At 42.6% G+C, this 18260-nt stretch overlaps 1 protein-coding gene across 1 annotated transcript in view; it reads left to right on the top strand.

Annotated features, from left to right (window-relative positions):
* The window catches only part of tube1 (tubulin, epsilon 1), a 26030-nt gene continuing 7770 nt past the window's right edge, over positions 1–18260 (top strand). The window contains exons 1-9 of the mRNA XM_073492544.1: positions 1–152; positions 2554–2627; positions 5254–5306; positions 5383–5440; positions 5664–5779; positions 14090–14211; positions 14380–14567; positions 14674–14846; positions 17546–17686. Of these exons, the coding sequence (XP_073348645.1) occupies positions 128–152; positions 2554–2627; positions 5254–5306; positions 5383–5440; positions 5664–5779; positions 14090–14211; positions 14380–14567; positions 14674–14846; positions 17546–17686 (950 nt within the window). The 5' untranslated portion in view covers positions 1–127. The remainder of the gene's footprint in view (positions 153–2553; positions 2628–5253; positions 5307–5382; positions 5441–5663; positions 5780–14089; positions 14212–14379; positions 14568–14673; positions 14847–17545; positions 17687–18260) is intronic.

Below are 18260 nucleotides of genomic sequence, written 5' to 3' on the forward strand. Positions count from 1 at the left end.
AGAGAACGGAGGCGCGAGTCCAAGGCGCGAGCTAATAGACGCGATCTGAAGTTTTAATAGACAGTTGTGGGCAAACATTACCATAAAGTATGCCTCAGGTCAGCATATTAATTGTATTGTTGCTGCCATGACGCAATCAGTTGTTGTCCAAGGTGAGTAAAACCCGAGTGCAGCTCACTGAACTGAAGAAGTTAGTATCCAGAAACAGCTGTCAGCTGCAGCCAACTTCAGTTTATGCTTTCAAGACATCGCAATTTCCCAAAACTGAATAAATACCACACATAGCAACACACAACTGCTTTGCTAGTTCAATCATGTTGTAACTAAGATATCCGCTGGAAAAAATATTTTTTTCATGGACTGATATAGTTATTACGTCTGTCGACTTTACGGTCAGTTTAAGCTAGTAATGTTACGGTAGCAGGTGCCCTGTCAACGACTCATCAGCACAGCTGATCTTAATCCACAATGATTAACAGTTATGCTGCTTTCATTAATCAGCAATTTGATAGTTTATATGATCCATTTTTAGGCGACATTTACTACATCGTCTCTTACATCTAAATATTTATTACCTCTGCTTATTCTGCATAGGCTACAATAGCTATATTAATCTTACTGTTCTTCTACTGTACTGATATACCACAAGGTGAAAATATTAGCCAGGTAACATCCAGACTGTTAAACCACATAACACTTTTATTTTCTACTTTATTATGTACACACATCTCATTCCTGTATGCAACTTCACTATTTTATCTTATGTCTTAGATTCTTATTTGTGGTTGTACATGTGTGTTGTCCTGGATCATATTTTATCTCATTTTTACACACCATGTAGTATCCAGTAACTCATCAAGGAGGAGTTATTTGTAGAAATTGAAATGCAGACTGCCATTAAAAGAACAGTTGGTGAAACAGTTATCCATAAAGTCCATACTGGATCTCAGCCGTTTCGCAGGTGATGCTGTAGAGGTGTTTGAGAGGCTGGTCTCCGCCAGCCTGACGTTTCCATGGCTGGTGCACAGCATATTGCTCCACAGTTTTCTATTATCCAGAGAAGGTGCCCAGTAGTTGTGTAACGAACTCTCGGACTTGTGTCCGCTAACGGCCATTATTTCTCTCGTTTCCAGTCCGCACTCGGCCAGTTTCTGGATGGTAGTGCTCCTGATGCTGTGATTTGTGTAAATCACTGACGTGCCTGCATCTTTAGAGATGCGCGATAGCATGGAGCCTAGGTAATTTACACCCATTGGTTCCAAAGAGTACCACACCTCCCCTAACTTTTCTCCTCTTTTTGGATGGAGGTAAAAAGCTTTAGCCTCATTTGGGATTTTAGACAGGTACTTTTCAAATTGTGAAACCGGGCACAATTCACTCCCTGGATCTTCAAACATAAACCCCCGTCTACTTTGACGATCCCTGTCATGATGTTCTTTGTGTTTTTTTTGTATCCTCATTGAAGGTGAATGCCACATATTTGTTGCCTTAAGACAGAAATAAAACCGTAATCAGACACATTTAACCATGTTTCTTCTTAACAGAGTGTTATTATTTTGATACCATTGTGCTATTTATGGCACTTTGCAAGTCCTTTAGCCTATTTGATTAACCCACCTGTTGAATCTCGTTTTATTGCGAAAGACTGTGGTGTAAGTTTTCGCAGACCCTCTTTTCCTCTCCTCCCAAAATGTAGCTGGATGTCGAACCAGACTTTGTGTACCAAGCCCTGTGGTGTGTTTGGGTTCATTGCCTCCGAGTTCCTCAATATTATCAAGTCCTCTTCGGTGATGGCGGGATGATGTTGAGTTTTGTCTGAGAAACTTTATGAGCCCACTAAATACATTGTTTGATGTAGTGAACTCACTGTCTTTCATGATAGACCATGCGCGACTAAGAGGAGGGTCGTTAAAAAAGCGGTTAATGCCAGCTCTCAACCTGACGTAGCTACTAATGGAGTAATACTGACCCTGGTTATTTCTAACCGAACCATAAAATTCATGGAGAATCTTGTTGAGATCTTCTTTTGTTATAGTTGCAAAATCCACAGCTTGTTTCCTGCTTTTTAAATAGTCCTGGAAACATTTGACAGCCTGTACTCTCTTCATTCTTCGACTTCTCTAACTGATTGAGCTCCTCGCCCGACAAAGCAGCAAATCTCTCGTTTCTTGGTGTTATGTTCTCCTTTTCATCTTCTTCCAGCCATTCCTCAAAACTAAGTCCGCCATATAGATCAAAATTAACAGCAAAATTATCCATTTTGTGTCAGGTCAATACAGCCGTTTTAGCTCTATCGTTAGCTAGCTGTGTTTCTTGCTAGCTGCCCCTGCGTAGTTTAAAATACAGGCGGAGTGATATTTTCAGTGATGAGGCATTTTTCATTCGGCTACCTGTGCTGTGATGCTCATTTGAGCACAGTCTATAATGTCTGATTGACCAATCAGATTGCTCGGTCGGATCTACGTGTTGTATAATGCTGATTTAACCAGTTGTTAAAACATTAGCATAATGCCAGCCTATGTTAACTAAAGTTTGAATGCGTTTTTTTTTCAGTTGGACAATGTGGCAACCAAGTCGGCTGCAGGTTTTGGGATCTTGCTTTGCGAGAACATGCTCATGTCAATAAAGTAAGTGCTAATTCACACACAATGCAGCAAAGGCGTTCTGTCTACCTAGACATTACAATCACAAACTACCGTCAAACAGAAACGCACAGGCAGTTTACTTGCAGCCTACACTGCGTTTGCCTAAATTGTGTTTGATAATCTGAGTTTTTGGCCACAATAAGAGGTCTTTTAATAGCAGACATTCTGATGTGTCATAGCAGGAAAGGCACATAGGCAAATGATAATAATGATGGCAGAATTTCCTTTCAACATCCAGATCAACATCCTCATCAGCCCCTCCACTCTGGTGTTCTTTCTCATATTTACTCCTACACATTCTTTCCCTGCCAAAATTAAATAATAAAGAAATCTGATACATCACAGAGCAAGTTGAAGATGACGTGGGCCTCTGGGAAATTCATGAGCAATTTTCTGAAATGCTGGAGAACAAACAATCAAAAATAATAAAACAGATTTGTCAATAATGAAATTATCTCATTTACATTATTGCACGTGTATATAATGAATTTACACTAAAACAAATCCAACTAATAACATGTGATGGTGGTGAGCTAATGAGAGAAGCTGCAATTTAAGGGCACCAAAGCCTAATCTGGCCTAGGTCCCAAAAAAGGGGTAGCCCTAGCCTTCTTCTGAGTGTGCTGTCAGCAGGCTGACAGGAGAGACACTCTATGTTGTGCTTTGATTTTATAACTGAATTTTATATGAGCGGCATTTTTACTTTCTGACTGTGTGGAAATCTGATGTTTTCACATCACAGATGATGAAGAAAGGTGTTAAAACACGGAGGTAAAACATGGCTGATAAAGAAGTTAAGTGCAGTGCTAAACTGGAAAAAAATGAACAGTTGAATCTTTTTAATGAACATGTTTTTTAAAAATAAAAAGTAATAGTGGTTTATTTCTGTGGTTTTAACACGGTGTGTCTCCTGCCCAGCAAAGCATCATCCGTCATCATCGTCATGAGGGATAACTGAATCGATCATAGCTGATTATTCTTGACAGTGGCCTAGTTAGTTTATTCACCAATACCAAGTTTGTAGCTTTGCTTGTTGACATCTGTGTGTCAAGGACTGGTCTTGTTGCAGCAGAAAGTATCATGTCACGTAATTGAGGTATGCAAACAATACGCAGATGGTCTGAAATGGTGACCTGCAGATTTTTTTTCTGTCTTTATATCGAGTTTCCTTTTATAATTATTTCAATACGAGTTTTAGAGGTGTGAATCTTCACTGGCCTCACGATTCGATTCAATTATGATTCAACAATTTAAATGCAAAATGATTCCTCAATGCATTGTGATGCATCTCAGTGTATGGCATGCTCAGTGATCAATATCACTGCTAATGGCTACTTTTCATCATTTAAATTCCCCTTTTATTCAGAAAGTCCTTCCTATAATCAGACTATAGTAGTCTACAAAATGAAAGCTGCATCTTTTCAATACATAAACATTACAAAAACAATTATCCATTTGTAGTGCCTAACAAGTTTGGTCTAATCTAAAATAATATTGTTTTCACATAGCAGCTTTAAGATAAGGCAAGGCATTGGCTGTACACACCTCTCTCAGAGTTGGACGGCAAAGTTGACAGAGCCTCCTCAGATCTTGGCTGATTAGCTGGGCTTGCTGTGACAGTTATTATTTATGGCTGTAGACGTTAGCTTCAGGTGAAAATGGCTAACAATTGTTGTGAGGCAGAAGTTGATAAAATCCAGCAAAAATACATGGCAAGTTTTTTTTTATCACTCCTGATCTCTGCCTCCCTCCAACATACCTCCTACATAAGTATTGTTAGCCTAAACTCTTCCCATGGGAGCAACGTGGCAACGTTACTTTCATGTTGAGCTTAGGCCAGACAATCAACATAAGCAACAGACTCTTGATTATGTTCTGTCTCTGCATCGATGCAGAATCTTCCACATCCGCATCGTGTTGCATCATACAATCGAGAAATTCCCACACCTCTAACGAGTTCACAATTTAGCATTATCAGGGATAAAATCGGGTGCGTCTCCTGGATGCACGCAAAGTGAGTTCACTGCATCCTTTAGGATTTTGATGTGTCAGAGACACAAGACACGTACCTATCAACATTACTGTAAAATACTGTAACATCAGACTAAAAACACAAACGACTAATAATAAAAAAGTTGTAAAGGAGTAAATGCTGACATCAATGTCTGAGAGAATAATAGTATAAAATAAAATAAGATACATTTCGGAAAAATAAGTAAACTCTGGGAGGCTGCTGCCCTTGATGGTGCCAGAAGACAATACATGATTTAAACTGATGCACGTTTATTACAAACATCGTCTTTAGTTTTTTTTTGTGGTTGTGTTCTTTGGAATTTGTGTGGAGTTCTGATTTTTTTTGCTCCCATAATTCTAACTTTTTTTCTCAAAAGTCAGAATTCTGGCTTTCATTTCAGAGTTGTGAAAAAAGTAAGAACTCACATAGTGGTTATGATAATATTGTAATTGCTGAGAATTGAGAACACTATCCTTTGAGGTAAGCACATTCTTGTTGTTCCTTATCTCATCTTATACTAACAAACTTGTTTTTAAAATCACCTTCCATGACTTTTAAGGGAACCTCTAATATCCTGTGTCTTCTCCTGTTCAGAGAGGATTGTATGATGAGGCCCTCAGTAGCTTTTTCCGAAATGTGGACTCCAGGTAATCAAACCTGCTTTCATCCAATAACTGCTACAAGTGCCTCTGTAGCCCTTTCATATTTACTGTGCTTTTCCAGGAAAAGTGAGGGGGTAGCCTGTGGCATCGGTGGCAAAATCCAACATCTGAAGGCTAGGGTAAGTTCTCCCCATGACCAGAAAACAGCTTGAGTGAAAAGTTTATTTTAGAATCAGGGTCAATGTCAGGGTTGGATTCTGCTCAATGAAAGGTTTGGCGTCCATTGGTTAAGGTTAGAAAGAGGAGTTGTGGAATGATGCCACGGGGTCAAAGTTGTGTGCTCAGCGTATAATAGAACAAAATATATTTTCTGTCCTCACACTCACATATTTGAACCCATAGGCGGTGCTGGTGGACATGGAGGAGGGTGTGGTCAACGAGATCCTGCAGGGCCCATTGAGAGAAGTGTTTGACACTGGTCAGCTGCTCACAGACGTGTCAGGTTCAGGCAACAACTGGTGAGAGACACACTAACCACAGGATGCTGGCATCACAAACATGGCCAACAAAGGTGCAAATAAAAAAAAACTGACTGGTTATGTCAGCATAGGAGAAAGATGCAAAATTAACGATTTGTTCACATCAATAAACCATTTCAGCCACAGTAAGTCAAAACTCTTACTGCTTACATTAAACACTGAAAAAGAAAAAAGCAACTCTAAACAGAAAATCCTGGCTGTATAGCCACCCCCGTCCACATGTGCTAGCTCCCTCACTAACAACCCATCCGCCGTGGCGCCTGTTCACCCCAGCACCAAATCAGAGCTCACTGATGACGGCAGTGAACTATCCCTGGACAAGTTGGAGGCTGGGTTGGCTGAACAGCACTTTAGTCTCATGGAGGTTAGGTCAACTTTAATTCAGAACTGTATCACTCCTCTGAAGGCATCGGTGGATGCATTCCATAAGACGGTAACTCCTTCCAGAGACGCCTCACCACAGTTGAAAGTACCACAGATGAAAACCTGGAAAAACTCGCCAAGGCAGAGGATGAAAACCAATTGTATATGTGCTGGAAGGTATGAAAATAGACAAGACGCTGTTCAATTTGTTTCTAAATTGCTAATGGAAATCATGGGCCTAAAAGTGTTTGACAAGCCCCTAAACTCAAGAGGGTCCACCACTCTCTCCCTCCCAAGCCTAGAGGAGTAGCTGCCCCCAGAACCATCTTACCTTGTTTTTATTGGTACCAAGACAAAGAATGGGCACTGTGCTGGGCAAGACAACATGAACTCCTTTACTAGGACAACATCATAAGACTTTACCTGGACTTCACTGCAGCCCTATCTAAAAAAAACGTGCCGCGTTTAATGATATCAAGGCCCTGCTGAACCACAAAGGAATACACTCTGGACTCCTGAACCCTGCCTGCCTCCATGTTGCACACAAAGATGGAGAAAATGTTACTTCCTTAGTCTTAGTCTTTCCACACTGAGCATCCTTCATTGAACTCTTTAATTTAAATACTGCTAAATCAGTATGATTTTCAGTTTGATGGGACTATTTTGTATGTAGCCTACTTTTCAAAAGGATCCCATGCCACGGTGGTGATTACTGTCAGCTGTTTTCTTTACTTCTTTGCTTGGACCAACTGATTATCACCCATGCCTAGGAGCCTTCTCTCCAGCTGCAGAATATTATCCAAGGTATTTCAACTTGTGGTCTGCTATATCCCTGATTCTATGTGGCACAGTGAGAGAATTACCATGTACTGTTTTCCCTCTTTCTGATGATATGAGTGGATTAATGCACAAAGCAGAAAAAATATTACCAGCTTAGGACACATGTCATGTCAGGACACATGTGGCTCCATCTGAAACAAATTAACCAATTTAAATATCTTTAAATACACACAAACATGAATCCAACATATTGTAGCGACTGGATAAATGGAGGTAGATGTTATCTTTCAGTCAGAAATGCACACATTCAGCGACACACAGGAGCTCTCTCAAGCTGGGCACTGGTTCACTCACAGCACGAGACTAGCGCTAAAACGCTGCAGCTCCTATCCACAACAGCCAACTACTGAGGTCAGTATATTATTATGCCAAGTGTATGGACATTTTTATGAGCGAAAATGGATCGTTTTGTAACTCAACCAAAAAACTCCACAAGCACAAGAGAGATACCCTCCACCTCAGAAACCACCGGTGAAAATGCAAGTAGCGAAGCGGCACCTGCTGCTGATGTAGCAGCTGATAAGGGTAAGCGCAAACGAGAGAAGATCCGAAAATATACAGATAATTATCTGAAGTTTGGATTTGCCTTCAAGGAGACAGATGGCAATGAATTACCAATGTGTGTCATTTGCTCTACTGTGCTGTCAAACGAATCTATGAAGCCATCAAAGCTGCAGCGTCACTTGGAGACTGTCGTGTTGAAATAAAGATGGGATGCTTTGGGATTGCCGCTACGTTTCCTTTACTTTACAACCAGCAGGTTAAACATGTCTGCCCACATGAAGGTAACTAAGTGACCCCCAAGCCTGTGACCCGGAAGCTCTATAAGCCTGCTCCATGGCAACCCCAGTGTATCCGGTGGCAAAGGATTACATTACATCACATCCCCATTTCTTTAAATTTAAGTGACCCTTAGCTAAAGCTTACATTCAACACAGTTAATGTAATAAAACTTTCCCAACTTCTATTTCTTTTTAGCTGACTTTGTTATAACAAAATTACTTTACATAACAGCAAATTCATATTCTTGCAACAAAACTATTAAGGCTTCTTTTTACGCATACATAAACCATATACACAGTCTTTTTATTTTAGTTTCACAGGTTAAGTCTCTGCGGTTTTACCACTTCTCTGCCTGACCTCGTTCTCACAATGCCAGGCGTGTTTTGCAGTTTGGCCACAAAGGTAGGAGCCTCTGAAACTGTCTCTTTAGATACATCCACCTCAGGCGGGCATGACTGGCAAAGGTTTTGGTACAAGATGACTACGATTCCTCCTCAGTGTCCCATGTGGCCCACTGACCAGGTACGAACGCGGGGTGGGGTGGACAGATGTCACTGTACCTTGTGCCTTTGCATCAGAGATCCAAACAGAATCTCCTGGCGACAGTTTAGTCAGAGCCTTAACTCTGTGTCTCCTATTGAAACTTTGTGCCACCTCCCAATCTCCTCACCCCCTCCTCCTGACAGAGTTAATGCAGGTCTGGGAGAGCTGGCAGCAAAGTCTCTGGAAATGTCGGCAGCGTGGTGCGAAGGCGACGTCCCATGAGTAGCTAGGCTGGGCTGTAGCCATTACTCAAGGGTGTGGCTCTGTAGGCTAACAAAGCATGATAGGAGTCTGTGGCCTTTTTCAGCAGGCTTTTAATTGTTTGAACAGCACGTTCCGCCTCGCCATTACTCTGAGGGTATTTAGGGCTGCTGGTCACATGTTAAAAACCATAATTGTCTGCAAACTCCTGCATGTTGTGTCCAGAGAACTGTGGCCCATTGTCAGGAAGAAGAGTCTCTGGGATGCCATGACGTGCAAACATGATTTCAGATGAAAAATGACGTCCGTGGGCCGCGTTGGACTGAACTGCGCTATCTCTATGTACCTAGAGAAGTAGTCAACCACTAGCAGATAGGTGCTGTTTCTCAGGGTGAATAGGTTGGCACCTAATTTTTGCCAGGGCCTCTGTGGCAGCTTGGTCGGCATCAGGGGCTCCTTTGTAAGCACTCTTTCTTTGATGCACTCTCTGCACCTTAAGACGAGCTCACTTATTTGATTACTTAGTCCAGGCCACCACACTGTCTGACTGGCTTGCTCCCTGCACTTAATCACTCCTTGGTGGCCTTCATGAATCTTCTCTAAGACATTATTTCTCATGTTTGCAGGTATCACTAACCTAGTACCTCGCAGCAGAAGTCAATCATACACACTTAAAACAGCTCTCTCCGGCCAGGAGTGTTTGACTGTTTCTTGTAGTTGGTTTCAGTCCGGCCAGCCCTCCTTACAGTACCTCATGACTTGAGAGCAAACACTGTCAGCACACAGTTGCCTTCGGAGCTCAGCAAGATATCTGTCACTTGTGGGAAGACTATCCAGCGCAGACTCAACATAAATATTAGTGTCCTCCATCAGGTCTGTGTCAGCACGTATGGCCCTATCTGTGAGCGGCAAGCAAGATAGCATGTCAGCTGCCTTGAGGCTTTTACCTGGGGTGTGCATTATTGTGTAAGAGTACCTCATCAGGCGCATTCTGAATCTCTGTATTCGCGGTGGCAGTGAGTCCAGAGCCCGCCCCCCCCAGCAGACTCACGAGAGGCTTGTGGTCAGTTTCCAGCTCATAATGTAATCCCAGGATGAAGTCATTAAACCTTTCACAGGCCCAAGTAAGTGCTAGCGCCTCCTTTTCCAGCTGAGCATAGTGCTGCTCTGTGTCTGTCAGTGACCTGGAAGCATAAGTGACTGCTGACCACACCTCTCCATCCTTCTGTAGCAGCACTGCCTCTAGCCCATATGATGAGGCATCAGCAGATAATTTCTGTGGCTTGTTAGGATCATATAGCTGAAATACCTTGTCGGAGGAGAGCTCACTCTGCAAAATGCTCTCTGTTGCTCGTGCCCCCAGCACCATTGATTCTTTTTGGAAAGCAAGTCGCCAGGAGATTCTGTTTGGATCTCTTGGTCTATGGTGTCGACTCTAGCTATTAACTTGAGTCTCACCGAAGCTGGTCTGCTCAGTAGCGCCGCACGTAGATTTCTCACAACATAGATTTTCTCTGTGGTGCTCCTCTCTCCATGTGATAGTCTCTGTAGCTGAGCCCAAAACCAGTAGTTTAACCCCACCAGGACCGTAGAGTGGTTTTTGAGCTTTTTCGAGTTCTTCACCTCTGTGTCTTATTCTTTTGAACATCTGTTCAGGAATGGCAGTAACATCAGCTCCAGAGTCTAGTTTGAATGTCACTTTACTGCCCCTTACGTTAATGTCAGCTCTCCACGGTTCCTCCCCGGTATCCAATTCTCCCAGAAGAAGTCCACCCATGTCCTCAGCAACTTCATCCACTGTGCTGTTTGACCTGCAGACTTTCCCATAATGTCCACATTTACCACAGTTATGGCATTCTGCACTCTTAGCAGGGCACTGAGACGCTGAGTGTGAGGGCGTTTTACCACATTTGGGACATGCTTTGTTTCCCACTTTATTTTGCATTGTCTTCTTAAATCTCTGTTGTTCTGTGTGTCTGTTCCTTGGCTTTATATCTGTGCTGCTTTCCCCTTTTAACAATCACAACATCCATAGCAGCCTTGGCAGCACTCAACTCCCCTCTCAACTCCCCTCTGTTGTTGTTTAATTTCCTCTGATTGTCTAGCCATTATAACAGCTTTAGTGAGAGTGAGGTCTTTGTTAAGCTGCATCCTCTAACAGTGACGAATCTTCAAGGCCCACTACTAGTCTGTCTCTCAAAAGTTCATCATGCAGTTCTCCATACTCACAGTTCTCAAAAAAAGGCTCTGGGGGTTTGATATTGAAAGTCGCCGCCGGAGGTGCCGCCATCGCCGGCCGAGATCCCTCCGCAGGTGCCGCTGCCTCGCCCTACATGTAGCCGCGTAGTCGCTAGCGGTGCTGACTTTCTTCGCGTCTGTCACTCAAAACGATCCCGCTTCTGACACCATGTTGTGTTGAAATAAAGACGGGATGCTTTGGGATTGGCGTTACATTCAATTCAATTTAATTCAATTCAAATTCAATTCAATTCAATTCAATTCAATTCAATTCAATTCAATTCAAAAAACTTTATTTGTCCCCGGGGGGCAATTCAAGGTAAGGCACGTGGAGCATTTGTACACAACACAACATTTAACAGATATACAGCACAACACAGAACAGTAAGCTAGTTAAAATTAAAAAACATAAAAAAATATATATATAAAAATGTAAAAAGGTATAAAATATAAAAGGTTATAAATAGAATAAGGAATATAAGCAGTATCTACATAAGGTGCAAGTTGGTACTGAGGTAGATGAATGTCCGTATAAATACTATAAATATGTAAAGATAAAGTGGGGATGTGTGTAGATTATTGTCTGTTAGCAGGATGGGGAAGGGGGGATGGGGGGATGGGGGGGTCCAGGGTCCAGAGCAGGGAGGCAGTGGGGCAGGGATGGTTGGGAGTTGAGGAGTTGAACAGCTCTGGGAACAAAGGTTGTTCTCCTCCTCTGTGTCCCGAGCCCGGGCAGCGGAGCTGGCGTCCTGAGGGGAGCCACTCGAACACTGGGAACAGAGTGTGTGAGGGGTCCTGTAGGATCCTGAGCGCTGTCCTCAGTGTTTGCTGCTCACACACGGTTGAGAGTGTTCTGACCGGAAGTCCGATGATTTTAGAGCAGACTTTGACAGTGCTCTGCAGGCGGGTCCTGTTTTGCAGGCTGGTGGAGTAAACCCGCAGGTTATTGAGAATGTGATTACACTCTCAATGAATAATAAAATGTCCCGAGGATGTTTGTGTTGACCCCAAAAGTGTTGAGTTTCCTCAGGAGATACTGCCGCTGCTGGCATCTCCTGAGAATCTCCTCTGTGTTGGAGGCAAATTTCAACATTCAGTCGAAGATTGTGCCCAGGTTTCCTTTACTTTACAACCAGCAGGTTAAACATGTCTGCCCACATGCAGGTAACTAAGTGACCCCGAAGTCCGTGACCCGGAAGCTCTATAAGCCTGCTCCATGGCAACCCCAGTGTATCTGGTGGCAACGGATTATCTTACACCACAGAGACAACCCACAGCCACTTAAAAGACAAACATGTTGAATACTATAAACTAGTCTCAAATCCCTCCAAGGTCAACAGACATTGATGAGAAAATCAGCCAAAGTTGGTGAGCTAGCTATCAAATGCTCTTATCAAGTTGCTCTTCGGATTGCCCAGAAGAAACAGCCATACACACTTGCAGAGGATTTAATATTGCCTTCAGCAATTGACATGTGTAAAACAATCTATGGGAATGATATTGACATTAATAAACTGAAAACTATTCCAGTGTCGGACACAACCATTGCTTGCCGTAGTGATGAGATGGCATCTGATGTGTGGGTGCAACTAATAGAGAAGCTGAGGTTGGCAGATGCACTTGCTTTACAATTGGATGAATCAACAGATGTGTCAAAGGACGCCCAGCTTCTGGTCGCTTCTTTGTCGATCAAAATGAAACACAGGAGGAATTTTTGTTTTGTAAGCAGCTTCCTGAACGCACAACTAGTTCTGAAATCTTAAAAGTGATTTATGTTTTTTTCAGTGAAAATGACATTCCATGGGCAAAATGTATTGCGCTGTGCACCGACGATGCAAGAGCCATGGCTGGTTTAAAAAGTGGACTAATTGCGCTTGTAAAGGGTGTGGCTCCGCAAGTGATTTGGACGCACTGCATGCTACATAGGGAGTCACTTGTTGCCAAAGACATGAGTGCTGAATTGTCAGATGTCATGGACTCGGTTGTGAAAGTTGTCAATATAGTCAAGAAGAGTGCTTTGCAAACGCGTCTCTTCTCTAATCTCTGTGCTGCTGAGGGAGAAGAACACACTGCGCTACTGTACCATTTATGAGGTTCGATGGCTTTCACGTGGAACAGTGTTGTCATGTGTGTTGGAATTACGCACGTCTATTCGGGGGTTTTTACTTCTCCAAAAGCGCACAGAGCTGGCTGCACTTTTCATTGACAATGTCTGGGTCACCAAACTTGCATATCTTACTGACATTTTCGCTGAGCTAAACAAACTTAACAGTTCTATGCAAGGTCGCAATACACATGTAATTCAGCTGTATGACGGAATGGAAGGCTTTCTCAAAAAAATCAGTAGATGGAGGGAGCGCGTTGGGAAGGGAATATTTTCCATCTTTCCATCAGTGGATGAGCAGGGAGATTCTGCTGTGCTGTGCTCTCCTCTCCCGTAACACGCGCAATTATTGCAAAATTGGATGCCCACGAGGGTCAATTAAGGAACTACTTTTCTGAGGCTGACTCCTGGCGCAGGGACAAGACATGGATCCACTTTCCATTCAGAGACAACGCAGCAGAAGGCGCACGTCTGACGGTGACAGAGGAGGATCAGCTCATCAAACTATCCACTGACAGTCCGTTCAGAAACATATATGAAACTAAACGACTCACCCAGTTCTGGATCTCTTGCCAGAAAGACTTTCCACAATTGGCAACAAAAGCTATGAGGAGCCTTTTGCCCTTTGCAACAACATATCTTTGCGAAAGTGGATTTTCCTCACTCACCTACCTGAAAAACAAATACAGGTCAAGACTGCACCCTGAGGCTGATATGACCCTCTGCCTGACAACCTCCATCCATCCAAGGATAGATAAGTTGTGTGCTACTCATCAGGGCAGAGGCTGCCACTTAAGGTGCCCCTTTTTGTTTACAAACGGGGAAAAAACTTAAAAGACCTGTTGGTTCATGCAAATTTTGCACACCAAAAACCCACACAGTCCATACAACAGAGGCTACTAAGCCCTTTACCCAACGGCAACTACTGTTGTGGGATCTGCGCACAGTAAAACAACACCTATAAAACCACTAGCTTTTCTCAATCTCACATACTTATATATATATGTGTCTGTTTCTGATGAGAAGTATTATGTATTAACAAACCTTGGTTCTATAATTTTCTAATTTGGGTCAGACACTGGAGAAATATTCTCCATTTTGCAAACTATATATACAGTTTGGTATAGTTATACCATTTTTTGCTCCAGCTCATGGCTCAAAAACCAAGACTTGGTTTTACATCTTAGCCTTTCATTGATACGCTTCTTCTTTCTCAGGGCAGTTGGACACATGACGTATGGCTCAGCCTACAGGGAACAAATAGTGGATCAGCTGAGGAAGGCAGCAGAACACTGTGACTGTCTGCAGTGCTTCTTCCTCATTCACTCTATGGGAGGAGGTAAGACACAAAGACAGTTGACCCTGCCCATGTAAAGATGCATTTATAAATGAAGAAGCTTCCTGACCGTTTGTTTACCTCTGTAAATGACTATTGCACAGATGGGAGTGTGTGGATGCGTTTACTTTCATTCGAGCAGAAAGTAAATGCATTGATCTGGAATTTTAGGTACGGGCTCTGGCCTAGGGACCAGAGTGCTGGGCCTGCTGGAGGAGGAGTTCCCTGAGGTGTGTCGAATTGTCACCTCCATCTATCCGTCTGCGGAGGATGATGTCATCACATCTCCCTACAACAGTGTCCTGGCCATGAGTGCCCTCACAGAGCACGCTGACTGTGTGCTGCCTGTTGAAAACCAGGTTTGTGCATTTGTAAATGTTTTTTTTCCCCTCTCTCTGCTAACATATGTGCAGTTTGTGCAGGTCAGTTAAAATGAGTTTCTGTTCTCCCTCACTTCTCCTCCAGTCATTGGTCGACATTGTGAACAAGATCAAACGTATGTCTCACAGTGGAAAGCTAGGGTCGGTGATCAAGACAGACAGCACCATCATCTCTGGGCAGGGTGGCCTCAGTGGGGCAGAGAAGCCCTTTGATGCCATGAATAACATTGTGGCTAACCTGTTGCTCAATATTACCAGGTAAAGTATCACTGTCTGCTCGTATACAGTAGACCCCTGTATGTTTAGGGAGAGGGGCCAGTCTCGCAGTGTTTATTTTACTACTAGACATGCTCCCATGTAGGGCTGTCACTATGGATGTCCCGATCAGGTTTTTTTTACCCCGATCCGAGTCATTTAATATTTAGTATCTGCCGATACCGAGTCCCAATCTGATACTTAGCCCTAACTAATATTTTCCTAGATAATACAGCCGCATTAAGAAAAAAATCACCTGCATCCAAGCTGTTCTTAATAGGTTTTTTTATTTTGTTGAAACAAAGTAAATACTTTCATATGGCTCTTTCTTATTCTGCATATGCTATTGCAACATTGGTTTTCATTTGTTTGTTTTTTTTGTTTTTTCTTTTAACAAAAACAACCAAGTAAACAAGGTCAGTAACTAAAAAGTCTTTGGCTCTCACTTAGATCTCACTTAGTGCAGCTTTGTAGTAAAACTCTCATCTGTTAAATCACCTCGTAGGTGGTCACGGACTTTGCTGTACATCTCCGGTAAGGCGGTATCTGAAATGTAATGCCGAGATGGTAGAGTCAAAAACTCCAGAAGACGGTGAAAACCCTGATCCTCTACCACGGAGAATGGCTGGTTATCCAGAGCGATGAATTCAATTATCTTCTCTGTAATATTTTTGGCCATGTTGCTGTCTCGATGATATTTCTCTTTCCTTTCGAAAGTATCCGTGAGTGTTTGTTGCTTCGGTGCCTTTGCCTGTATTGCTTGAGTGAACTCGTTGTATTTCTTTCAGTGTTTGTTTTTTATGTGCCGAAACAAATTTGTAGTATTAAATGCAGCTCCTTGTTACCCCCTCGCACAATGGTCGTATTGCAGATGTTACATGTTGTCAGTGGATTGCTTTTGCTTTTCAATTTAAAATATTTCCACACTGCAGACATTTTATCCACAGGTTTGCCAGAGTAACTTTACGCGTGCGTCTGTGTTCTGCCACAAATTGTGCTCCGTTTACGACAGCTGACGTAAAAATAATCGGGCTTGGGTCCACGTTCAAAATTGCCGATCCCGATCAATTAAACAATGCCTATATCGGCCCCCGATCCCGATCCCGATCCCGATCCCGCAGATCGGCTCAGGACATCCCTAGCTGTCATGATATTGCTTCTAAACTGAATATCGATTAAATTAGCTTATTCTTGGTGGAAGAACTCAGCTGATGAGAACTGATCACATTTTCAGAGATCCTTTAGTCACTCGCTGGGGAAGAGGGCTTACTTGCCACAGATTTGAGAAAACAAACTTTGTAACAATCTGAATTCCTATCTTTTGTTGTTTATTGCTGAATGACTGAAGGGTGGTATTTTTTGTTGAAGTCTGAATTATATTTGAACTTGTACCCTGACCTGCAAAAAGGCATGAGGTTAAAGTCAAGTCTGTTGTTGTAAACTTTTTAAAGGTGAATTTGAAAATGTAACTGACAGTTGTCAGGGCCTTAAACCAATGATCTTTACAAATCTAGATGTGAGTCTAACAAAAGCATAGAGGTCAATGCTGAAAAATACTGAAAATTGAATCAAATTGTGACCCTGAAATCACAAGTCAAATCGAATCATCATCAGTTAGATAATCGTGACACCCCTACTTCCATAGTATTGGTATGGACGTATTTTGTTTGCGTTTGTGAGCCCTTTTATTTTGAGGCGCAACTTTTTAAATTAAACATTCCTTTCTGGTTGTAGGATAACTTATTTATGAATACTGATATACTACATAATATAGAAGTAAGTGCTCCCAATCCTGTGACTTTTTCCATCAAAAGATCAAGCCAGATTCATACTGTTATATGAACAATAGCAAGAATCAATTTTGAAAAGAACACAAACTGTTTAGTGGTAAACAGCTCACCCTCAAATGGACAGCATCATTGAATTTTTGAGTACCTCCTCCTGTGTTTGAGCCATTCAGTTAAGAGCCAGCAAAACTGGTTCTCACCCCTTAATTCCACTGGGCACATCTCTGTTACATGGCGTGTGCGAAGCTGTTTTGTTCCGACTGGGAGCGTTTCAGAATCAAAGCATATTTGTCTGTTTTAAGTGTGTTTATTGTTAATATTTCCGACTTTCTTGTGCTGTAGCTCCAGAGTCGGGACTGGGTGTTTCATTTGGTAAATTGACTGGATGCACTATGCTGTTCCGCCATTTGTCCAGGCCTGATCTGCTCTGTGTAGCTTGACCTGGCTGCGTCAGCTTCCATCAAAAATAGACTTCTGGAGCAGACAGCCACTTCTGGGACGCTGCTGAAATGGGCCAAAGTGCAGCCAGTGGAAACAGAAGTATTGTCTTGAATGGCCACAATCGGCTCTGACAACAGTAATCTGGCCATAATGCTGGCGATGTGGGCCCAGTGGAATCTGGCGGGGGGGAGATATTGTATGTTGATTGTATGTTTACCTGCTCATTTATATCAACTTTGACCCACCAATCTGTAGTTTCCTGTCTGAAGTGAGTGAGCGTAATTTGATTGAAGATTCAAGCACACATATGAGGGAGGCATTGTTAAATTGAAGTTTTTTTCAAATAGTTATCGCTATATAATTGAGCATTACATTGTTATAAAGTGAGTGTCTCATAATGTAATTGCCTTTTCCTGCTAAATCAGTATCACTTCATCATTTTTTCCATGTCTCTATATGTTTCCTTCGTTGCAGCTCAGCTCGTTTTGAGGGGTCGCTCAACATGGATCTGAACGAGATCGCCATGAACCTGGTCCCCTTCCCTCATTTACACTACCTGGTTCCCAGCCTCACCCCTCTCTACCCGCTGGCTGATGTCAGTGTTCCCACCAGAAGGTCTGCTGTCTGGCTGTCACTGCAGCTATTTTTATCACAGTTCTTTTGAAATCCGCAGAGTTCAGGGTACTGAGCTCACATGAGCTCCATCATTCCCTCAACACGTGGCTCATGTTGACTGCAATGATCAATAAGAAGGGAACCCCCTCCAGTTTTGACCTCACTAGTTAGAAGCATGTATTTACATTGTTACATCGAAACAGCATTGTTCTTGTAGGACTGGGGGGGGGGGAGGGGGGGGGATAAAATGTAGATAAGGTATATTGTATCTCGCGTTCTTGCAGTACGATTGATACACTGATGCCAAATATTGATATTTTTATTAAAACAAGCAGGGGCTCTTAACAGATTCCCATGACTGTTTGACTTACCAGAGTCACTACTTTATGACTTCTTGTGATGTACACTTCTGTAAACTTAATTTACACTGACTAAAAAGAATTTAGTGAGCCAATGTTGTATCCTTCAGTTAAGGAGTTCAACTCAATTTGTTGGTTTCCTGGCACAGACTTGTTTCGTCAGCACAGTCCACATGTTCTTGATGAGGTTCAAGTCAGGACTTGGGAAGATCATT

This window comes from Pagrus major, chromosome 22 (assembly GCF_040436345.1).
Source record: "Pagrus major chromosome 22, Pma_NU_1.0".
NCBI lineage: Eukaryota > Metazoa > Chordata > Actinopteri > Spariformes > Sparidae > Pagrus > Pagrus major.